Source organism: Prionailurus viverrinus, chromosome E1 (genome assembly GCF_022837055.1).
Source record: "Prionailurus viverrinus isolate Anna chromosome E1, UM_Priviv_1.0, whole genome shotgun sequence".
NCBI classification, from domain to species: domain Eukaryota; kingdom Metazoa; phylum Chordata; class Mammalia; order Carnivora; family Felidae; genus Prionailurus; species Prionailurus viverrinus.
The window spans coordinates 41,472,098-41,496,463 of NC_062574.1; the positions used below are offsets into that span (position 1 = coordinate 41,472,098).

Genomic DNA, 24,366 nt, shown 5'->3' on the forward strand with positions numbered 1-24,366 from the left:
ACTGGACGCTTTGCCTCATTTTCCTTTGGTAACACTGGCAACCAGACCTACACCACTGGGTTACTATGAGGCTTAAGTTAATTATTGTGCGTGAAGCTCTTCGTGCCAGGAACATGTGTGCCATTATTAGCTTTATTAGCTCATTTTAACACAGCCCTGCTTATCTTTTTATGATCTAGGAAACCGAGGCTCATGGAGATTAAGTCAATTACCGGAGATGGCAGAGCCTGAAACCAAACTCAGATTTATCTGACTGCCGTGTTTTCTTCTCATAACATGACCGGGCCTGCTTGATGCTATCGAATTCCCTCTTCTGCTTGCCAGCTTCGGGTTCAGTGTATTAGCCCTTCTTTGTACCGACAGGGGTGAAATCCTATACGACTCAAGCTCTGTCTTTAATCCCCCATTTCACCCATCCCTGGCGGTCAACAAGCCAGGGAGTGGGCGGGAGGAGAAACTTTCCTTCTATTTTTCCCTCCTGTGGGCCTAATCTGCCCTTCTGATGGTGCCTGTGCTGCCTCTGGTTTTCCAAAAGCAAAAGGAACCGTAACTAAATAACAGAAATATCCTGACGAGCAGGACCCTTATCATAACCAGGCGGATTTAGGGGAGCAGATGGCCTCCCGGGGCAGTGCTGTCCAACAGAAATGTAACGTAAGCCGTATGTGTCAGGAAAATTTTCCTAATAGCTACGTTTCACAAGTAAAAAGACAAAGATGAGCTTAATTGTAATAATATTTAACCTGAGGTCTCCAAAATATTACCCATGTCCACCTGGAATCAATAGAAAAATTCTTAATGAGATATTTCTATTTTCTTTGTGTTAAATCCACGTATGCGTTTGGCACCCACAGCCCTAGGGCTATATATACCGTGTGATTACAACACGTATCAGACCCAAGGATACGTGTCCTCCAAAGGCCTTCTTTATTCATGTAGCGACTTGAGATGTCTAAAACTGTCTCCCGCTCCCCCTTTCTTCCTTCTACAGACTGACGCTCTGATGGGGGGAAAAAAAATGGCCGAAGCAGTAAAGGAGCCGCCTTGTCTCCCCCTCGAATCCGAATCATCCTTGATGGGTGGTTTTGCAGGCAGTTGAGATTTCTCGTGTGGTCACAGAGGGTTTGCGCCTATCTGCACCCTTTGTAACTTCTCCCCATGCCGGGTCAGGCGTCATGATGGAGGGGAGGGGGGTGTGCGTTTCAGGTTCTAGATGCACCCTGACAAGTCCTTTTCAGTGTCTCGGGCCCACAGACCGGCTTGGCCTCCACTGACGACAGCACCCCCGGAGGGGAGAGCGGCCCGATCAGCCAAGCGGACGCTCGGCAGGGCTCGGATTTCCTGGACCGGATGGCGGGCCCGTGCCCGGAGGCCCGCGCGGTGCAGGCCAGGCACAGGATGCGCGGCCGGGCGTGCTCATCCTGGGCATCCGCCGCTGCCGCGGATCCGCCGCGGCCGCCGCCTCCTCCGGGGCCTGGAAACGGCAGGAATCTCCCCACCCCGGCCCCGCGTCCTCCCCCAGCAAGGGGCTGCGGGGCGGAGTCGCCCACCTGTCATCCGAGACGCCCCACGTGGGTCCGCCCGGGTTGGGGGTGGGGGCTGGAGGGAGGGAGAAAAGGCAGAGGCGGCGAGGGAGGCGGGAGTGAGAGTGGGGCGGAGTGAGGAGTGGAGGCGAGGGGTCGAGCAGAGAGGGGAGCTCCCCCAAGCCGCGCCGTCGACGAGCGGAGAGCAGAAGGAAGAATAAAGGGGACCTGTGGTATCCAGACAGGAACAGGTAAGGGGGGCAGGTGAACGGAAGGAGGGGAGCGTCGGGCTGGAGAGAGTGGGGAAAGGATAAGAGGCGGGTGGGAGGAAAGGGCTGCGAGTGGGGGACGAGGTTAGATTAGAAAGGAGAGCGGAAGAACGATTCTAGGGCGTGGAGGGGCCAGGGTCCTTCTAAGAGGGGCTAAAGAGGAACCCGGGCCGCTGCGCCTTTAAGGTTGCCAAGGCGACGGCTCTGGCCAGAGCGAGGCGCATTGACGTCAGCAGTCGGGCGCTGATTGGTTGCAGCCGGGTCGTTTCCGGTGGAGCCGCCGCGGAGCCGCTACCGCAGAGTAGAGCGGGGCTGGGAGGGAAGCGCCCGGACAGCTCAGCCAGCCGCAGCCTCGCACCCGCTGTCCCGCGTCCGCCGCCGCCCGTGCCCAGGTGAGTGGGGTCGGCCAGGGGTCCCCGACGCGCCGAGCTTCGCGGCCCCGCCGCCCGTTTGGGGGCGCTGGACCGATCCAAGATGGCGTCACGGGGAGCGACCTGCAGGGGGATGGCCGCACCCCCTGCCCCTCCCCGGCCCCAGCGGGCGCCTCCCCGTAGGCCTCACGCCCCGGGCCGCGCCCCCGGCCCCGAGTCTGCGGCTCCGAGGCCCCCGGGTCGCCGGGACTGCTCCGGTGCGGGGCTCACCGGCCTCCCCGCCCGCGCGCGTTCCCCGCGCTCGGCGGCGCTGGGGCCCCCGGCCCTCCGCGGCCATCGCGCCCCTGCCGCCTCCGCACCCGCGCGCCGCGGCCTCCTCGCTCGCCCTCCCCCATTTCCTGAAGGACATCAGTTCGATTTTACTGGAATCCGCCATCGTTCCCCCTAGCATTGCTGGCTGATCTTGAGACTCGGCCGTTCTCGTTTTTCTTTCTAGGGCCTCCTTGTCCTCCTCCCCAGCAGTGGCTTTCTTTCCCCGGGAAAGCCTTCCGGGTGCTCCCCTCCTCCCCCCTGCTCCGTGATTTTAGCTTGGCTCCTGAATTTCATTTTGTCCCCTTTCACCTCCCCTTTTCTGATCTTCGTCCCCGTCCTTCCTCCGTCTTTTCGCCACCGTCGTGGCCTTCCGACTAGAGTAGGATGAAGGAAGGATAGGCCTCCCTTCTTCATTCTGTGGCCATGATTGTGGCACGAGTGAAGTGAAGGGCACTCTCCTGTCCTTCCTCTCGAAAATAAGTACAGGGTCCCTATTAACCCCTGCAGCGCAGTGCAGGTGTAATGCCAAACAGCTACTTTGAGAGATTGTCAAGCGACTGGCCTTTCTAGCAGAGGAAAGAAAGAACGCTTTCTCAAGATGACCCCAAAGGAAGTGTTTCTGGCTGGTCTGAGGGTCTGCGGTCTGAATCAGCAAGTTTCCCCAAACTGTGTTAAATATGCCCTCTCATGTAATCCTTTTGAAACTGAATTTTGTCACAATTGAATTGACAAAAGAAAATGTCAATTAATGTACCTGTTATGAGCAGGTACAATGCAGTGAAAGTTTAAAAGGAGTTAAATAATTTTGCGGGGGGAGGGGAGAAGCTAAATTGTTGGGCTCTTAGTTTTAAGAAGGAATACAGAGTATATCTGATTAAAAATACTAAGACAGTCAAGTTTGGATTAAGGGGTTCACATGGTGACCGCATTAATCTTGGGGCATTTTTGTTAATTTGCTCCCTCAGGAAGACCAGCCAGTGTGTTCTTTTTAAGACTTTGTTTCAAACAAAAGGTCAGTTTCACTTGTTAGGCCCAGTTCTCTCATTTCTACCAGCCAGAGTCGTGATCTTTGAATGATTTCTCTGATCAGTTGAATACGTGGATTGATATTCCTGAAACATGTCGGAATATTTTGGAGCATAAAAGATCTGATTTATCATTGTTCTTGGTGGCCTTTGGCATTATTTGAAATGTAGAAAATTCACTGAAGTGGATTATCAGTTCGTATGACGGTCTGACCTGGAAAAGTGGCTGGTATAAATCCAAAATTAAAGAACCTTTTTTTTTTTTTTATTGTTTATTTCTCAAGTAGCGTGGTTCTTTTTCTGTGGCTTTTAATTTATGTGCTTGTCAGGGAGCTACAGACTTTCTCATGGTCTGTTAACTAGTCTGCTTGTGGGACGCCTGGGTGGCTCAGTCCGTTGAGCGGTTGAGAGTCCGACTTCGGCTCAGGTCAGGATCTCACAGTCTGGGTTCGAGCCCCGCATCGGGCTCTGTGTTGACAGCTCAGAGCCTGGAGCCTGCTTTGGATTCTGTGTCTCCCTCTCTCTCTGCCCCTCCCCTGCTCATGCTCTGTCTCTCTCTGTCTCTCAAAAATGAATAAACGTTAAAAAAAATTAGTCTGCTTGTTATTGACCTTTATTTGTCAAAACAAAATGAATAACAGTGTAGCACTTTGGCTCGTGTTTCTTTTTTTCTTTTAAATTTAGAGTTTCCTCTCTGGTTTCGTGTGCATTATATTTGGAAAAGACTGATGTGTATTGAATTCATCTGGGAGGGGGAGAGGACCTCAATTTTATTTTCTAATCTTAATGGCTTAATAATTAGGAGTTGGGAGGAAAATAACTTATGACTGTGTTGTTAAACTGGTAAGCTTTAAATTCCGGGGTAAAGTTAGCTGCTGTTATATTTCTACTTACTTTACATCCAGGTAGTTTGAATCCTCTAAAATTCATTAAATGCAGTTTATCTATTGATATCTTCATGTACACTTTTTAAAATGTTTTTATTTATTTTTGAGACAGACAGAGCATGAGCAGGGGAGGGGCAGAGAGAGAGGGAGACACAGAATCTGAAGCAGGCTCCAGGCTCTGAGCTGTCAGCACAGAGCCCGATGCGGGGCTTGAACTCACGGACTGTGAGATCATGACCTGAGCTGAAGTCAGACGCTCAACCAACTGAGCCACCCAGGCGCCCCTTTCATGTACATTTAAAATTTAACCTGTTTTAGCATTTTTCTGCCCAAAGAAAATGTTTTGACATTTACCTGCCCAAATCTTACATGATTTATTTGGGAAGGTTCTTTGGTTTGTTTTTGCTTTTGTTTTTTTCTGTTAAGGCTATTTTCTTTTACCAGTGTGTTTGTTAATCACTTAGGGCCGGGATTTTATAAAAGAATCTGGAATAAAAGGTTGCTTTTAAAATTTGTCTGGAGATCATTTTGTGTTTTTAGAAATTTTGATTATGCTAGTGGTTGGCTAATCAGATCCTTTGCTCCAGGGGTTTGTTGAGCGACATTAGGACACTCGCCCAGGATAGGAGTTAGGTACAGGGAATGTCGGAAGTTCTTCATTGTGCTTCCTTGCTTTTACTTAGAGCGGACTTGTGTGCACTTGTAATTCTCTGTCCTGTTTGCCATTTACACACTTCCCCACGTCATCGTGATTTCTTTGCAGGGGGAGAACTGAATGAAATTCCCTTAGGGTCCTGACTCCTCAGTGGCCCTCCTCCGCGGGGGATAGTGGCTGATCCTTCCTCCCAGGAGCGCGGGTTCTTGCCTCTTGCTGTTGCTGCCTGCAGAACCCAGATCCCGCGCCAGGAACTAAATGAAACACTTCTTTGGAAGAATGCTATTTATTTCTTTACATATTTTCTTCGCGAACCCCCACCTCCCTGTTTAAAAAAAAGAAAATCTCCGGAAAAAAAAGCCCTTGTGATTCAGTTGCCTGATGAATTTCAGTCAAAGGCCAGCTCGGCTTGTGCTCTTTAGCAATCGTTTGCCCAAGCCTGTGTGTGTGTTTTCGCCCGCAGACAGCCATGGCCTCCGGCAGCACCGCCAGTGATGAGGAGCGCAGCCTCCGCGAGTGCGAGCTCTACGTCCAGAAGCACAACATCCAGGCGCTGCTCAAGGATTCCATCGTGCAGTTGTGCACTGCCCGGCCCGAGCGACCCATGGCATTCCTCAGGGAATACTTCGAGAGGCTGGAGAAGGTAAATATACACGCAGGAGACCCGACGACCCCGGCGACTGTTGCACGTGACGCCGTCGAATGTCCCCAATTTGTACCACTTGGAAGAAAAGGCATTTGGACCAAACAAGAAATCTAAACTAGAGTTTCACAAAAAGAAGTGCAGTTAAGGCATTTCTAGTAATTTTTAACTTCGTGATCGGTAGAATGCCTCAAAACAAACCTGCATGGCGAGTTTAGCTGGGTAACGGAGGGCTTCTAAACAGTAGTCCCTTGTAACCGTCTTAATTGACCCATAAACCTGATTAAAATAACTAGATACGGTTGATCAGAGGTAGCGGTTGTAGGACACCGAGAAGTTCCGCAGTGCTTGAAAGCAGCTAATGCTTTCGTTTCCTTCCACAAAACGAGTGAGCTTCGTAGACCTTCTTTCACCTTTTAAAACTAATGTAATGAAGCATTTGAGTCTAGCTTCTGACCAAGCGGGGGATCTGAAGTACAGGCGTCCGTTTCACTGTGGACTGTATCTCAGATGAGTCGGACTGTAGAGCAGAGACGCGAAGGGTGACGTGACCGGTGTCGGACTTTTCCTTTACTTACGGTTTTGGTCAGGACTTGTTTCCTCTTGAAAAAGAGCAATTCAGTTTTTATTCTTTATCGTTCATCCTCGTTGCGTGTGTCACTGTGACCTAAGGATATGCTAAGTGCTTTTCTAACCCGAATGGTAATCAAGGACAATGCTTCGGTTCACTTCCCTCAAGAAATGATGAATGAGAAAGTCTGGAACGTTAAATGCTTTCAGTAGTTTGATTTGTTTCTGTAAATTGAGATAAGTTTACAGGTTTTTTTTATACATACTGAAGCTTTGATGTGGTTTGAAATGATTATGAACCACTTGGGAGGCATTTCTTAGGTATGTGGTGATTAATTATTTAATTGTATAATAGAAATATTTGTAATAGATCCCATTTGTTTGGAAAATCTTTTAAGTGGCATACCATATTAGTGAAGAATCTGTGTATACTAAGATTTTAAAAGTGTTTGGGTAGCTCGGTGATCAGACATTTTCTACTGTTTTGTTGAAAAGGTGTTTGCTAAAACTGGTGTTTAGTACCATGATTGAGATAATTAACAACCAAAGAACCACTAACCGATTCCCAGGAACGTGGCCTCGCTGTTTTAGAATTGTATTAGAAAGTCTCGCTTGCTCCGTTGTAAGCAATTTCCAAATGGTTCGTGAAATTCTGTAGAGCCAGGCTGCCGTGGGCGTTCCCTGTTTTGAAATAAAGTGCGTTCCTGGAGATCCGGTTCTGAAATGGGTCACTGTAAGGTGATCCCTCTTCGCTTCAGACATCAATAGAAACCAGCGGATGAGGGAATGAAGTGGGTGGGACATTAAGGGTGTGTCTTTTTATAGGGAACATGGAGTGTGTGGTCACTGCAGGGCCTGGGCTCACCCTCGCGCTGCCGAAGCCTCCCCGACAGGGAGGCAAGAAAGCGTCCTTAACAGAGTGTTCTGCAGATGGGATTTTTAGATTTAATGTGTATTAGCCTCTTTACCTCTAAACAAAAGTCCTGGCTGACACACTCCTTCCTGTAACTCAAGGGTCTTTATTTCACACGCGCACATTCCTTTAGCCAGGGTCCAGTGTGGATATCTGGGCTTTTAAGGAACTAGATTTTCAACTTTTCCACAGGTCGTTGTTCTGTACGTTAGGTGTTGGGTTTAGTATGTCTGGAAATACACAGTCACGTTCTTGTCACCTCCTTTCCTGTGTTAACCAGGGGTCGTGTTTCTGGTACCTTGAGCTACTCGACGAGAAGTGTGCCCCAGACTCATAGTTGGTCCGTTGGAAAGCTTCTGCGTTTTACTTCAGACTGTCATCTGAAATTGAAGTTTGCACTTGTGCGTGTATTTATTAGAACCTTGCCTGTCTGATAGGTCAGAGGAATGTTAATTGCCGTGACCACTGAGTGTCTCCACTGAGTGCCAGGTTCTGTGTGAAGCACTTTGCACACATACATATTCCTCATTGCAGATGTGAGAGGTAGGTGACTATCCCCATGTTAAGAGGTAGCGGGTAAAACTCAGAAGCGGAGCGACGTGGCTTGTACACGTGGTGTGGCAGTTAACTTGTACTGGGGCGGCATACGACCCCCTCCTCCCCCACCCCGATCCCAGTGGCTTACTCTGCATAAAGCCCCCGATTGCAGTGGCTGACTACAGAAGACCTTATTTCACGGTCCTGGGCAGCTCTTCTGGGCTCAGCCCCTCCTGTCTTCCTGACTCCACATGTTTCTTGTTCTGGAGCTGAGTGCAAGGAGCAGCCACGGTATAGAGCATGCTGCTGCTCAAGGCGAGAACCACCAGAAGCCCAAGCAGGGCAAACCATCAAAGTGGGTGCGGTATGGTGCCTCCACTTACATACCAAGGCCACGCCCCACGTCCATTTGCTTGGAAGTTTGTCTCCCCTGGGGGAAAGACTGGACCGGCGAGGGCGGGGAGAGAACGAGTAATTGTTGGAAGCCTGTTAAGTAAGTGGTGGGGATGCTGTGAACTTAAACTCGAGGACGAGTGCCGGCAGCCATGAAGTAGATTAGGAGGGTTTTTTGGTGTGTTTTTTGGCTCCTTTTGGCTTTTGTTTTCATAAGTGGGAAAACCGAAGAGGGGAGAGGCTGGCAGCGGAATGACGACAGCAAGGAAAAGGATATAAAAGTGTATCCTAACATGTACTAGGATTCGATCTCAGTAATGGATGTGAGTCACCAAGATGAGGTTATATCTGATTGCTGTTTAAAGAGGATCCATGAAACAATGTTAAAAATCAAAATGCTTTTGGTCCTTAAAAATTATCTTAAAAATTCATTTAGATGTCGTTCTAAATGAGATGCCGTTTGTGTCATTTTTCGTGAAATTTTTGTGAAATGCCAATGACAGATTTTTGGAGGTAGAATTTGTGTTTTAATTTATGGCCTTCAGCTAAATTTGAGGAGACACGAGTTTTACAGTTCTTTGTTAGTATGAGGTGGGAAAACTTACTGGTTATTGGAATTACCAGAAGGAAAATGAAGTGGGTTTTCTGAAAAATGTGTTTAAAAAAATTTTTTTTTAAAACGTTTATTTAGTTTTAGAGAGAGAGCACAAGCAGGGGAGGAGCAGAAAGAGAGGGAGACACAGAATCCAAAGCAGGTTCCAGGCCCTGGGCTGTCATCACAGAGCCCTTCTCCGGGCTTGAACTCACAGACCGTGAGATCGTGACCTGAGCTGAAGTCAGCTGCTCAACCGACTGACTGCCCAGGCGCCCCTCTGAAAAATGTAGTTTTAAAGAAAATGGTTACATGTTTGCACATGGTTCAACATTTTACAAGTACAAAAGGGTGTGACATAATAAAATATAATGAAATGTATGACATCTGTTTCCTATATAAATACATAATCTAACATAGTATATAAGATATTTTATCTGAGTAAAATTGTACGTTCTATAATACTATATAAATATGTAGTAAAAAGTCCCATTCTATTGTCTTCTTGAGTGCAGCCAGTTTTCTATAGATAATATATGGGCATTTACCTACAAATTCATATATAAAAAAGCTTCCTGTTTTCCAGCAGGTGCATGGCATTCCATTGTATGGAAAAACTATAATTTATTTAATCATTGAGGACCATTTTGGTTTCCACTGTTAGGCTATTACAAACTATTACAAATGATACAATGAGCAACTTAGTATATATGTTTTATCACATATATGTATATGTTGGAGTAAATTCTTAGAAGTAGAATTTCTGGATTAGTTGGTCAAGAAGTAAATGCATTTGTAATTTAGTATAAAGCATAGTAAGATTGTTTTCATTGTATGTTTTTCTTACTGTGTTTTCTTCTAAGTTTGAAAATTAGAAAATCCAGAGAAATGAGAAAAATAAAGCCAAACCTTCTCTCCAGAAAAGAATAAAAATCAGGCATGATTCTCCTAATAGAAATTAACATTGTTAATACCTTGATGGTTATCACCCTAGGCTTTGTTGTGGCATATATAAGCTCTTTTAGGGGCTCCTGGGTGGCGCAGTCGGTTAAGCGTCCGACTTCAGCCAGGTCACGATCTCGCGGTCCGGGAGTTCGAGCCCCGCGTCGGGCTCTGGGCTGATGGCTCAGAGCCTGGAGCCTGTTTCCGATTCTGTGTCTCCCTCTCTCTCTGCCCCTCCCCCATTCATGCTCTGTCTCTCTCTGTCCCGAAAATAAATAAACGTTGGAAAAAAAAAACAAAAACATATATATATATATATATAAGCTCTTTTATTTGTAGAAGCAGGGCTAAATACCATGTCAGAGAAAAAGTAGGCACCTTATTAATTTCTTTTATCAAAAATCTTTTTGAAATTATCAGTAAATGCGAGTAAGTTCATTTAGAATTTGAAAAATGGTTTAGAAAAATAATGGAGAATGAATGAGTCAAGTGAATGAGAGCATAGTAGAGAATACGTTCTTGGGGTTTTTTGTTTTTTTTTTTTCATTTTTATTTTATATCAAGTATAATAACTTTCTTTACTGCACAGTTAAGAGGCATTTCTTTTTAAGGCCCTGGATCTGAAAAGTAAGAATATTAAAGAGTTTGTCTCAGTTTTTATATGAATTGATGTAATGAGATTTTAAAAACAAGTGAACTTTTGGTTTTAATTTCGGTGTAATGAATAATAAATAATAAAGGTATTAAAGAATATAAATAATAGAGATAATGAAGAATGCTTATAGCTCCTTTGGGAGAAATATTATTAGATCTGATCTTACTTAAATTCTTGGTTACCATCACATCATTTCATAGTTTGTTTATATCCGAGACTTCAGCCAGAATATGAATTCCATAGGCTTAGGACCCTTTCCTGTTGGTTTTGGCATTGTCTTTTCCTAGCATCGACTCGACATGGCAGATCCAGAGAATACTTAAGTGAATTAAAGAAATAACCCAGTAACCTACACATTGTTGTATCACTTTGCTGTGCCTGAGTGGTTATTTCTAGGTAACAATTCTTTTGGGGTGTGTGTGTGGTGGGGAATCTTCATGCTATCTGTAGCAGCATACGGAAACCTAATTCCCCAGGATTTTGTTTCGCAGTTTATTGCTGTTGTGTGCGTTATAAGGCATTGTTGCCAATGTATTACCATAACCAGTATCTAATTTTTTATTTGCATGTTATGTGTCCTTGTACTAATGGCTTTTGTTTATCATTAAATATGGTGTCTCTTATCATCTGAGGAAACAGTATAGCCCTTTCAGAGTATTGCTTTTCAAACTCGACTCCATTTTTTTTGCATTTGGAATGGCCTTTCCCCCTTCACTTTCACATTGGTAATAGAGGAAGAGATCTGCAGTGATTGAGATTGGGTCACACTTGGGAGGACACGAGAAGACCAAATTGACATGCTGAAGGATCTCATTTTATAAACGTGTAATTTTTTTCAGGAGGAGGCAAAACAGATTCAGAATCTGCAGAAGGCGAGCGCCCGTGCAGATTCGAGGGAGGATGAGATCTCTCCTCCCCCACCCAACCCAGTGGTTAAGGGCCGGAGGCGACGAGGTGCCATCAGTGCTGAAGTCTACACGGAGGAAGATGCTGCGTCGTACGTTAGAAAGGTAGTTCTGCTGTCCGCACGATGGGGCAATGTTTTCGGGACCCACGTGGTCGTCTGCTAGCCGCCCGTGGTGATGCCTGCACCATTTTGAGTAGTAAAACACAGGATGGGTTGTACTTCGTCCTATACGGTTCTTGGGTCCCGGGGAACAAGTTACTGTACTAACATGCCGTTAGAGGAAATAACTAATAATGATTGTAAAACAGCGAACGGTTGTATTTGGGGGGTTTTCTTTTCCGGTTGCTTTGCAGTGGAAGAAGTGGGCAGTGTTTTTTCTCTTGAATCATGGTTTCTTTTTGACATCCCGTAACTCATGTTGTGACTTTGAACCTTTTATCCTGGAAGCTTCCTTCCTCCTTTTGGCTCTTCCTTGGAGCCAGCCTGCCATTTTGAGTTCTGCTATTGGCCTGAAGGGGAAGAGAGTTGTCCTGACAAGAGGCTTGTGAAGCTCATAGTACATGGTCACAGTTTAAAAAATGACTAATTGTCATAAACTGCTTAGTTTTGCCTCAGAATAATGACCTTGCAAGGTGTTATGGTTTGTGACTTTAGTCGTTGACTGGAAACCAAGTATGAGCCTTCAATATAGGCTTGGTTGTAGGAAAGGGGATTAGTCAGTCAATATTTATTGAGTACTTTGTAGATCACAGATAGTACAAGCGTGTTGTGTTAAATAGTTAACTCAAAGCAGTCTTGTTTAAATACCATAGCGTATCTTGACGTTTAATTGAAATGCACGTTCAGACATGATCTGGTTTTGGTTTATGGAATTGTCATTGGATCTTCTGTTCTTTTCCAGGTTATACCAAAAGATTATAAGACAATGGCTGCTTTAGCCAAAGCCATTGAAAAGAATGTGCTCTTTTCACATCTTGATGACAATGAGAGAAGGTAGGTTCGGGTTCTTGGTTATACTGTTTTTTCAGAACACCCGTGGTCCCAAACTAGTCTGCTCACTGTGGCAAGTTTTGATAATCTTTCACCCGATGACGGTCCAGGCTGAAGATCTGGGAGCTTTAAGTCAAAGGGTGGTGTTTGGAATCCATAGAAGATGCACATGAGATGTGACTTGAGACCTTGTGTGTCTTGCAGTGATATTTTCGATGCCATGTTTCCGGTTTCCTTTATTGCCGGAGAGACCGTGATTCAGCAAGGTAAGGGCTGCTGCTTCCGTGGCCTGCAGTGCTGTGGGCCTGCAGGATTTTGTTAATTGGAGTTCGTTTTCTTCTTTTCGGCCTGCCATTTTCCTTCTGTCCTACTGCTGGGTTTTCCGATTTCTTTCTTTCTTTTTTTTTTTTTTGAGTATCGTTGACACACAATGTTATATTGTTTTCAAGTGTACCATTTACTGATTTGACAAGTTTGTACATTAAGCTGTGTTCACCACGGCTGTAGTACCACCGGTCCCTTTATAGGACTATGACGGTGTCACTGACTGAATCCCATTGGCTGTGCCTTTCTTCTCCGTGCCTCACTCATTCTGTGACCGGAAGCCTGTCCCACTTCCCTTTGCCCATTTTGCCCTTCCCCCCACCCCCTGGCAGCCTTCGGTTTGTTCTCTGTATTTATAGGTCTGATTCTGCTTTTCAGGCGTCTGTTCATTTGTGGGTGCGTGTGCTTTTTCTTTAAGATTCTACTTATGAGTGGAGTCATAGCATATTTGTCTTTCTCAATCTGACTTATTTTACTTAGAATAATGCCCTCTAGGTCCATCCATGTTGTTGCAAATGGCACGGTCTTCTGATTTTTTTTTTTTTTTATGGCTGTATAATGTTCCATTGTTTTCCTTATTCATTCACCTGTGGATGGACACTTAGGGTACTTCTATATCTTGGCTATTGTAAACAGTGCTGCGGTAAACATAGGGCTGCATAGATCTTTTCAAATTCATGTGTTCATTTTTTTCGGGTAAATACCCAGTAGTGGAATTATTGGATCACTGGTATTTCTATTTTTCATTTTTTAAAATGGTTTAACGTATTCTAATAGCAGACTTAACGTGGACAGCACAGAAGATCAACAACGTTAAAAACATGTACCTGCGTGTAGGACAACTCAGTTAGAAAAGCATAGTGAATGGATCATATCTACTGTCTGATAAGAATGCTACAAACACTATTTAGTTGTCATCAATATACTTGTTTTAAGAAAATCCAAAGGTTGGCATTGTCCAGAAAAACGTAACAGGTTTATTTATTATCGTTATATAAAGTTAAACTGCTGAAACGTGTTCACTGAGACATTTTGACTTGCATTAATGCTTTATGTCCCCGCATTTATATTAAAAATTCACACACGGGTGCCTGGGTGGCTCAGTCAGTTAGGCGTCCGACTTTGGCTCAGGTCATGATCTGGCGGGTCATGAGTTCAAGCCCCGCGTTGGGCTCTGTGCTGACAGCTCAGAGCCTGGAGCCTGCTTTGGATTCTCTGTCTCCCTCTCTCTGCCCCTCCCCCACTTGTACTCTCTGTCTCTGTCTCTCTCTCAAAAATAAATACTAAAAAAAGTTTTCTGTGCAAAATATTAATATGTTATTATATGTTATATATAATTATAATATTAAATAATACTAATAAATACACATTTTGAAAGTTTTGCTGTGCAAAAACTTTTTTTTGTTTTTTAAGTAAATTTATTTATTTTGAGAGAGAGAAAAGCCCAAGCAGGGTCTGCGCTAATAGCACAGAGCCTGATGGGGAGCTCAATGTCAGGACCCTGGGATCATGACCTGAGCCAAGATCGAGAGAGTCAGATGCCTAACCGACTGAGTCACCCAGGGGCCCCTGCGAAAGCTTTTGATTTTGATGTAGTCCCTTGCCTACGGAGACATGTCTAGAAAAATGTTGCTCTGGCTGACGGGAGAGAGATACTGTTTTCTCTTACAGGATTTTTATGGTTTCAGGTCTCGTATTTAGATCCTTAATCCATTTTGAGTTTATTTTTGTGTATTATGTTAGAAAGTGGCCCAGTTTCATTCTTTTGCACGTAGTGTCCAGTTTCCCCAGCACCATTTGTTGAAGAAATTGTCTTCTTGGCATTGTGTATTCTTGCTTCGTTTGTCATAGATTAAGTGATCATATACTTGTGTGTTTATTTCTAGGCTCTGTTCTGTTTCCTTGATCTGTGTGTCTCGTTTTGTGTTAGTACCATACTGTTTTGTTTACTGAACTTTGTAGTATATCTTGAAGTCTGTCTGGTATTGTGATACCTCCAGCTTTGTTTTTCTTGGGATTGCTTTGGTTATTTGGGGTCTTCTGTGCTGCCATACAGATTTTTAGTATTATTTCTTCTAGTTTTGTGAAAAATGCTGTTGGTATTTTGATAGGGGTCATACTGAGTCTGTAGATTGCTTTAGGTAATATGGGCATTTTAACAACATTAACTCTTTTAGTCCTATGACCATGGAATAGCTTTCTGTTTGCCTTTGTCATCTTTCATTTCTGTCATTTGTGATTTACGGTTTTGAGAGTACAGATCTTTTACCTCTTTGGTTTATTCCTCGGTAGTTTATTCCTTTTTGGTGCACTTGTAAATGGTGTTACTTTTTAAATTTCTCTTCCTGCTACTTTGTTCTAGTGTATAAAAATGCTGTTGATTTCTGACTGTTAATTTTGTATCTGCCACTTGACTGAATTCATGAATTGCTTCTCGTAGTTTTTGGTTGGAGTCTTTAGGATTTTCTATGTATAGTGTTGTTTGTGTTGTTCGCAAATAGTGACAGTTGAAACTTCTTGCCAATATGGATGCCTCATTTCTTTTTTGTGCTGATGCCGTGGCTAGGACTTCAGTTCTGTGTTAAATAAAAGTGGTGAGAGTGTGGGGCGCCTGGGTGGCGCAGTCGGTTAAGCGTCCGGCTTCAGCCAGGTCACGATCTTGCGGTCCGTGAGTTCGAGCCCCGTGTCAGGCTCTGGGCTGATGGCTCAGAGCCTGGAGGCTGTTTCCAATTCTGTGTCTCCCTCTCTCTCTGCCCCTCCCCCATTCATGCTCTGTCTCTCTCTGTCCCAAAAATAAATAAACGTTAAAAAAAAAAAAAAAAAAAAAAAAAAAAGTGGTGAGAGTGGACATCCTTGTCTTGTTCCTGAACAGAGGGAAAAGCTCTCAGTTTTCACCTTTGATTCTGATGTTAGCTGTTTGTTTTTTGCATATGGCCTTTTGTTGTGTTGAAGTATGTTCCTTGTAAAGTTAATACCTATTCTCCTCTATTCGAAAAAATAGAGGAGGAAAGCAAGCTTCCAGATACATGCTCCAAAGCCAGCGTTACCCTGATACCAAAACCAGACAGATACCACAGGAAAAGAAAACTATAGGCCAATATCACTGAGAACACAGATGCAAAAATCCTCAACAAAATACTCACATTCAGCAAGACATGGAAAGGATCGTTCATCACAGTCAGGCAGGCTTTATTCTGGGGATGCAAGAATGGTTCGATATTTGTAAATCAGTCAGTGTCCTACACCACCACATCAACAAGACAGATGCTAAAAATCACATGATCCGCTCAACTGATCCTTTTTTTTTTTTTTTTTAAATTAAAATCCTTTGAACTTTGGGGCGCCTGGGTGGCTCAGTCGGTTGAGCGTCCGACTTCTGCTCAGGTCGTGATCTCACGGTCTGTGAGTTCGAGCCCCGCGTTGGGCTCTGTGCTGACAGCTCAGAGCCTGGAGCCTGTTTCAGATTCTGTGTTTCCCTCTCTCTCTCTGCCCTTGCCCTGTTCATGCTTTGTCTCTCTCTGTCTCAAAAATAAATAAACGTTAAAAAAAAAAAAAAAATCCTTTGAGCTAAAAGGCACACTTTCCCTAAAGGACTACTGTTTTCTCTAGTATCTGATACAGTTTTGTTTATAGTAACTTTTGGAGGATATTGCATTTTAATTTTGAATGTTGTGTGAGATTTTAGAGCCATATATATTTCGTATAGCCTTTATATTATTAACCACTTACAGAGTAAAATAAAGTAGGAAGCGGCAAAGCAGTTGCATTCTGAATCACATAGCACATCTGTTTGTAAGGTTCTTGGGCTTCTGATTCTTAGCTTTTTTGCCTTGTGTATTAACATGGGTCTAACCTTATGGGTATCCCCCTCCCCTGTTTTCTTTTATTTACTCTTGATATTTTCGTGGGTCTTCATAATTCGTGAGTTTTCCAGTGTAGTGATAGTCTGATATTTTGTTACTTACTCTGTTTATTTTGTTGTCATGATCATGTAACGGGTACTGTCTTTGTACACATAACAGCTTTTTTTTCTTTTTAAGTTATTTTTCAGAGCTTTTCTTTACCATGAGATGACTAAAAAATTGATCAATTTTATGGCTTTAAAAATATATCGTTGGATTTTTCTTCCTGAAAGGTTGTGTTAATTTATAACACGCTTTCTTTGATGGCACCTCTGTAAAATAAATTTATTTTTACATTAATTTGATAGTTCTGATGTATGTTTCCTCAATTTGCATTATACACCTAACTTTTTGTACTCTGTTTTAGGTGATGAAGGGGATAACTTCTATGTGATTGATCAAGGAGAGATGGATGTAAGATTTAATAATAGAAATATGTTGATAGTCGTAAAGGTGAATGTGTCAATACTGATTACTTGTAAGAGTTTCTGAAGGGCTGTTAAAAGCCTCGTATGTCAGATTCCAGCAACATCTTTTGCCAGGTATTTTAAATGACACAGAGAAACTTTTTAACCTATCGAAAGGCAATTTCGTTCGCTAGACATTCAGTTTAAATCTCTTGCTGGAGTCCCCGGTTAAGGCGCGTGTGCGTACTGTGTGGTAAGGTAGATGTGAGGGAGACTGTCCATGAGACCTGGGAGTTGGCGCTGAGACTTGGTACAGCTCTCTTGATCCTGTGAACCTTGTTTACAAGGGAAATGGGCATAATAACAGCACTGCTGTCGCAGGATCATTAGTTCATTGCCGTCTGCAGGAGGCACGGCACTCTCGAAATGTACATGCGGTTAGCGCTTCGTTTACCTCTGCCCTGATCCTCCCCGTGGGGAACGTTCTCTTGTCGGGTAATTAAGCCCGTGAATCACAGACACTCGGGTTTGTGCTGCTGTGTACTACAAACATCATGTATTCCGGTTTAGAAACCAAGTTCAGTATTCTGGCTCCTTGGAAGGTGTTTCATCCCAATGTGTTTGTGTGTGTAGGAAACTACCGGTCCTTTGTCATTTGCCTTTTAGGTCTATGTCAACAACGAATGGGCAACTAGCGTTGGGGAAGGAGGCAGCTTTGGGGAACTCGCTTTGATCTATGGAACGCCTAGAGCCGCCACTGTCAAAGCAAAGACAAATGTGAAACTGTGGGGTATCGACCGGGACAGCTACAGAAGAATCCTCATGGTGAGCCGGCACGCCTCTTGGAGTGCGACGTAGAAGTCAGTCTGTGTCACGGGCGTTTGAGTCGTATCGCCAGGTCTTTTAGAACAAATGTGTGGCCGCAAATAACACGGGAGACACATGTGGTGCGTCTGTAGTGGTCAGCCCACGTTTGGGAACGTCCCCATTTGCACGTCAGGTAGCTTGCCAGGTGCTGCTTCTGAGAGCACGAAGTGCCTTACGGCTGTTCGCAAGTGACCCGCTTCCCTAAACGGCAGGGGGGTTGTCGGTAGTGCAGACGTCCCCTCGTAAGACTGGAGGAAGAAACAAAATGATAAAACCATTGGAACGTTCTGCTCATGTAGAACCTTGTGACAGGTTTATAGAGTAGTTTCAGATGTTAAGTGCCAGCTGCTGGCATTCGTCCTCTTGAATGGTTTTCTTAAATTTGTGCCGTGCCTGTCTGGCTATTTGACAGTCTGCAGTTGGACATACTTCGAACATTTGCTGTATTTGGGGGATGTGTGTGTGTAGGTAGACGTATACGCGCCTGTAAGGACGTTCCGGAGGACTGTGCTCCCCCGTCTCCTTCCTCCAGATACTTGGCGTTTACCAGACCTCACAGATAAGACAGCTTGGTTAAGTCAGGGGCGAGGGGACTGTTTTCCGTAGAAGGTCTACAAGTGGTAGCCGTTTTCTTTCCTTAGTTCTGTGGAAGATAGGGGTCGTGGGGAAGAACCCTGGGCTGCAGATACATTCAGCTCTAGTCACTCATGTAACCTGGTAGCTCTTCTGGAGAATTGATGGTGCGTTTGGCATTTCATTAATTGGTTGTCCTAGGCACCTTCTTTGGCCATATGCCTGGTCTGACTTTTAAGAGCGAGTTACTCAGCTGTTTATTAAGCTGAACCAGTGGCTTTGCCGTCTTCAACACGAAGCATCAAGAAGCATCAGCAAGCTTTGACTTTTTTTCTTTTTTAGTGTTTACTTAACATTTAATATTTATTCCACAGCATTATGTGATAATTACACATTTTTAAGATCACTTTTTTTTTTTTTTTCCATTTATAGGGAAGCACGCTGAGAAAGCGGAAGATGTATGAGGAGTTTCTTAGTAAAGTATCTATTTTAGGTGAGTTTTGGAAGATTGCACGGAGAATTGTTAAATTGAAGTGTTAGTGATACATGCTTATGTCAAAAACTGCCCTGGTTATCAACTCACTTTTTTTTTTTTTTTTTTTTTTGCTAACAGTAATGAAAAACACAAAGTTGAAGTTTGACCAAGTTAGGAGTAATTTTACAGTGTATTTAATCTACTAGTCTATGACACACCTCTTTACTAGTGGTGGACGTGGGAAAAACTTCCTGGAATTATGTGCTACTCATTCCTCTGGGAGAGGCAGAAAGGCTAAAAGTGTCCTTCTTTGCTGATGGACATTGGCAGTCATTCCCCCTCTGATTTCTGTCTCTGTTGCTCCGTCGGTGAGTTGACTGGTTCAGGAGAGTCGAGCGTTTCCACGAATGCCTTTTCTCTGTAGAAAAATTAGGTGTCATTTTCTGATTTTCTCTGAAGAGGTGCTGGAAGTTTGTTGAAATTGAGTAAAGCAGGTTAACCGGACACAGTTGTATTTTGTTTCGCGGCCTCGCAGATGTTGTTACAACCTGCTCTGGGAGGGGGTGGTGGTGGTGATTCTTAGGGAATAGTCTTCTGCCATTTTGTTAGAGTGAGTTGACTTCTCCCCCCTCGTTTGTCCTTTCTCTGAGTGGGTTATATACTTAATGACTTGGGTTTCCGTTTGGTTTTGGGGAACTGTTGTCCGGTTCTCCTCGTGGGTTTCATAAATTCAACTTCGGGTTTAAATAGGTAAGTTATTTCTGTGAACCTCTGGGATAGTATGGATGGCGACACTCTCTATGACGTTTGGGTCTTGATTTGCATTGATGGTGTTCTTTAGGAAGACTTAATGATTACATTTTTTATTCCTTTACCATTGGGTGCAGTTGATAAGTTAACCTGGCCACTGGACCACGGAAGTAAGGAGCTAAGAGTTTTCTGTAAGTAGGAGGAGGATCTTGCTGAGACTTGAGGTGATTGAAGAGAGGCACCATGTTGAACCTGCAACACTACTGGAATATTAAATGGGCATGGCGGTGTGACTCATCGTTTTGATAGTTTTGACATTTTTAGCAGTGACAACTAGCGTAGATAAATTCTTTCGATTCTCGCCTTTCAGAATCTCTGGACAAGTGGGAACGTCTCACAGTCGCTGATGCGTTGGAACCTGTTCAGTTTGAGGATGGGCAGAAGATTGTGGTGCAAGGTGAACCAGGGGACGAGTTCTTCATTATTTTAGAGGTAACGGAGCCTGTGTTTGATATTGGGGGGAGAAAGCAGTACACCATAAGAGAGAAAAGGGGCTCATTCTGATTTCCAGCTTCACTTTTTAGTAATACCTGATAGATTTTATTTAAAAAATTATCTTTCACTTAGAAATGGTGTTGTGCCAGGCCACCGTATTTTAAATGAGTTGGAGTCCGTTCTGGAAGGGCTGTTCAGGAAGTAATGGCCAGATTCTGAGCTCCTCGATCTTTTATCACGCAAGCCAAGTGAAACTTACCCGTTTAGCATAACAAACTATTACGGGTCTGTACCGTCCTTGTTAAAATCGTATGTCTGGACCATTTGGCAAATAAGGGTTAAAGGCAAGCGTGTAAAGGCTGAAAGCTACTATGTTTTCTATCTTCACAATTCATGGAAATGCATAGCAGATACTCCTGCCCGCCGACCAGAGCCTAAAGAGCAGATTTTGTAGGAATGTGGCTCAGTAGATGCTAATTGCTAAAAGTCAGGAGTCGAGCGACTGTTTCTTTGGAAGGCCAGTTGGTAAGTGACTGAGGCTTTGTGAGCCGTGGGGTTTCTGTCGCAAAGACTCAGCGCTCGCACTTCGACTCAGCGCAAGAGTGCAGCGCAGAAGCGGCCAGAGATGGCGTGTAAATGCGTGGCTGTGTTCCTGTAACGTTTCGTTTATAAAAACAGGCGGCGAGTTCGGGTTGGGCCCCCCCGGCTGCGGTTTGCCAACCCGAGTCTCAGCCCTCTGGCTCCTGGGTGTGAGAAGGGGCTCCGGCAGGGCCGTGGAGCAGAAGGGGACTGGAGCTCACGTCATGACTCTCTTGAGTCATCTTTTAGGCGAACGGGAGGATTTGAAATCGCCGCCGCGTCTTTTTTTTATTTTTCTAGGACAAAGTAGCCCCACTTGCATCTGCAGAGGGCCACCCTGGATTTGAAAGTATCTGTTTTGCCATCTGGTGGTTTTATTACAGGGCTCAGCTGCTGTGCTACAACGTCGGTCAGAAAACGAAGAGTTTGTCGAAGTGGGAAGATTGGGGCCTTCTGACTATTTCGGTACGTGGCTGTCCTTCAAGTATGTAGTTCGAGTCCCCTCTCAGGGAGATCACGCTGAGCGGTCTCTCTTCGTTCTGTCTTTCTCCCGAATTTTACTTTTTCGCTGTAGTCTTTTTGGCTCTCCGAGAGAGGGAGATTGTGACCTTTGCCCATCAGTAGCCCGGTCGCCGACGGTCTCCTGTCGGTCGTGTTTAAGTGCGGATGTCGTGGGGCCCGTGCTGGGCTTGAAGAGCGGTAGACGCGGCCTCCCCGTGTCTCGGAAGCGCCCCCGCGGGGGTGCTCCCGGGACGCCCGCCTCCCCTGACCCGTGTCCCCCCTTCGCAGGTGAGATCGCGCTCCTGATGAACCGTCCTCGCGCGGCCACGGTGGTCGCTCGCGGCCCTTTGAAGTGCGTGAAGCTGGACCGACCCAGATTTGAGCGCGTCCTCGGCCCGTGCTCAGATATCCTCAAGCGAAACATCCAGCAGTACAACAGTTTTGTGTCGCTGTCTGTCTGAGACCCGCCTCCCGTGCCTCCCTGTCGTCCTGTCCCCGGTCCGTGCCTCCCTCGCGCAGACGGCTTTCCCCCCTCCTGGCAGCACGGCGGCTTCTCGTCTGTTTGTATTCAAAGTCGCTTCTATCGCACCGTTTTTCATGTGGAGCGTTGACCGGATGCCCCGACGCAGTTAAATAAACAGAGTTCTGTGGAGACTCCGCTGTTACTGCTTTTCTCTCTGTGCAGTGGTAGTTGCTCAGCCCGGGCGGGGCGCCCCCTGCGCCGCCGGCCGCGTAGGGCAGGGGGGTGACAGCGCGAGGGGCTTCTGTCGCTCAGTGACACAACTTTCTGGTTACCGTAGGCATATTTTAGACTGTACTCATGTGCTGTACTGCTTTATAGAATTAATGATTTCTCATTAAGCTCTGAGGATTAGGAAAAACAGACCTAGAAAAATCCTAGTATAGTAGAAAGACATCTGCCTGTACTTAAACTAGCTTAAGGGTGGGAAAACGCCCATTTTTGCTAAGGATCGGATGGACGTGATCTGTTGAGTTCTTTCTTTCTTTTTTCTTTTCATCAGAATTTTTGTCAAGCCCCTTCTCCTGGTCCTGTGTCCTGTTGTTAGTGTTTCCCAGTTCTGCCATGTGTAGATGTGGCTATCTCTGCCTGCCTTTTGAGTTTGAAACCAGATCTAGGCTGCAAACACTGAGTTACGGATTAACTACGTCTGCCTCAGCTCAAAAATTCTGATTAGACCCGTATTTACCCAGCTAGTGCCAAATGCTGATCACCAGATGCCGAGTCGGGAATAAGGATTTGAGGCCTACGCTCTTGGTCGTTAACTTAGAGCTCTTGGCTAAATGTACGTGGTTCAGTTGACTCCGGGATTCCCTCCTGTGTTCATTAAACACCGACTGCAGGAGACTGGGTTTGCTGGGAATAGAACACACGGGACGAATGTCCTAGCAGAAAAATGGAGGTGGTGTTGGTAAAGGGAGAGGTGCCAGGGGCACAGAGTTCAGTGCTGGGGACTCTGTGCCGCTAAATTCCCTGGGGCGGGAGATTTGGGAAGAGTGTTCTACACGGGCTGGGGGGGGGGGGGGTGGGGGGGAGGGGAGGCGTGTCTCTGTTCTTCCAGGTTGAGAAGTTCCGGTTTCCCATTTAGCATTTCTTTCCCTGGCAAACGTTTTTGATGTTTTACAGCAAACTTGTGTTTCGAGTCTTCACCGTATTTCAGTCTTTTCCAGCCTCAACATCCTTCTCTGTTCCATTATTCCATGTGCACCAGTGATAACCCAGTGGTTTATTTTTACTTTTGTTATTTTTTTTTAAACAAAAGTTCACAGTTCTGTCATGTTAGGCACTTTTGTTTTCATTGTGATTTATATATAACGTACGGTTACATTGGGGAGTGACTGCAAGCGTTTTTCCATCTGTGGGCAACTGGCTGTGATTATCAGTCCCCTTCCAGCCCTTTCCCGGGGAATTTAAATTGGTCATGGCAGGTTTGGTTCATAGACTTGAACGGTTTTCAGGTTGTTAACGAAGTTTGGAGGATACATCTGGGAAAGCGGTTTTATTTACATTTTAGTGTGATGGCCACCACATTACAAACTTTTGTATTTTTCAAAATTACACTAAATGAAGGTTTTCTGATCTGTACTTTGTGTTTAGCTATCTTTTCTATTTAAAAATGAAAAATAAAAGTTCTGTTCTTATTAGCTTAAAGCTTGATTTAATCTTTGTTTAAATGCCAAAACTGTACTTAACTGAATTATTTAGAATGCCGTAAGTTTGCACAGTTTCATATATGTATATAATCATGTTCACGTGTATTTAGATACATATAATGCCTTCTAAATGAGTTTTGCTCTTAAATCATTTGGCTTGCTGTTTACTCCCTTTTGTAGTTTTTAATCTAAGGAACTTTAAGTCTAAACTGAAAAGTTATCACATTTAAAGCTTTCTCTTTGTGCAATCTGAGTATATGTGAGAAACCACAACTGGCATAATTTGTCTTAGTTGATATTCAGGGCTTTAGAAGTCATTGTTTCCGGGCGTGGTTAAGTGAATTTAAGAGATTGCTCTAGAAAGTACAGATGGCCAAAGGACCATTTTGTATTGTTTCCTGGTTTACTAGTCTGGTTATACTGTGTGTGCTGATATACTCTATTCTTTTTGTTATAGATTGTCTTAACGGTAGGTCAAGTAATAAAAAAAAATGAAATAATTTACATTCTTAAATGAATCGGTTTTTATTCCCCTTTTCCTTTCCTTGTCTTCTTCCCTCTCTCCCCCAGAAACTTTGAAATCTGGTGGGCAAGAATGAAAATCAAGTGAATTATGGGATTAGTGTTTTGAAGGGGTTATGTTTGTTTTCAACGTTTTCCAAGTCAGTTTGTTAAAAGAATGAGTCCGAAATCCTTACTCGAAGCATAATTGAGTTGTTAGCCGACCTGTTCACTGAGTAACAGAAGGAAAAGGTTAACTCAAAAGCCGAGAGATTTCCTTTTTTTTTGAGACAAGAGTGGTTCTCTGCCCTTGGAACTTTCCCAGAGCTCACGGGAATCGTCATTTCTGTACCAGCATACTCTGTGGCTTAAATTCAATACAATAGGTATGCTTCTATATATTTTGCATTCATGGAGTCTTAATTCTGCTACTCAGGTTTCTGAGACGATTCAGTTGTACTCATTAGTTTACTGGTATTAATGTCTTCACATCCAGTGAAGATGTGTCATATTCCCGAACATTCTTTAATTTGTGCCGCTTTGTAACATGCACACTTTGTCCTGATTTAGTAGCCCCTTCCCTCAGCCCCCTGGAGGCGGAGCATGTAGAGTCACCACAGAAAATAACTGAAGAGA

The 24,366-nt window shown here is 44.5% G+C and overlaps 1 protein-coding gene across 2 annotated transcripts; it reads left to right on the plus strand.

Moving 5' to 3' along the window:
• The first annotated feature begins 1,630 nt into the window (after positions 1–1,630).
• PRKAR1A (protein kinase cAMP-dependent type I regulatory subunit alpha) lies at positions 1,631–23,733 on the plus strand. 2 transcript variants are annotated; one of them, XM_047831780.1, is made up of 11 exons: positions 1,631–1,774; positions 5,506–5,685; positions 11,127–11,297; positions 12,096–12,187; positions 12,389–12,450; positions 16,778–16,824; positions 17,484–17,642; positions 18,690–18,750; positions 19,853–19,974; positions 20,940–21,021; positions 21,346–23,733. In XM_047831780.1, exons 2-11 carry the CDS (start codon positions 5,512–5,514, stop codon positions 21,516–21,518), a joined length of 1,143 nt encoding a protein of 380 aa, XP_047687736.1. In that variant the 5' UTR covers positions 1,631–1,774; positions 5,506–5,511; the 3' UTR covers positions 21,519–23,733. The 2 variants fall into 2 exon arrangements, with proteins under 2 accessions (XP_047687736.1, XP_047687735.1); XM_047831779.1 differs by lacking the exon at positions 1,631–1,774 and adding an exon at positions 2,032–2,184.
• Positions 23,734–24,366: the final 633 nt, after the last annotated feature.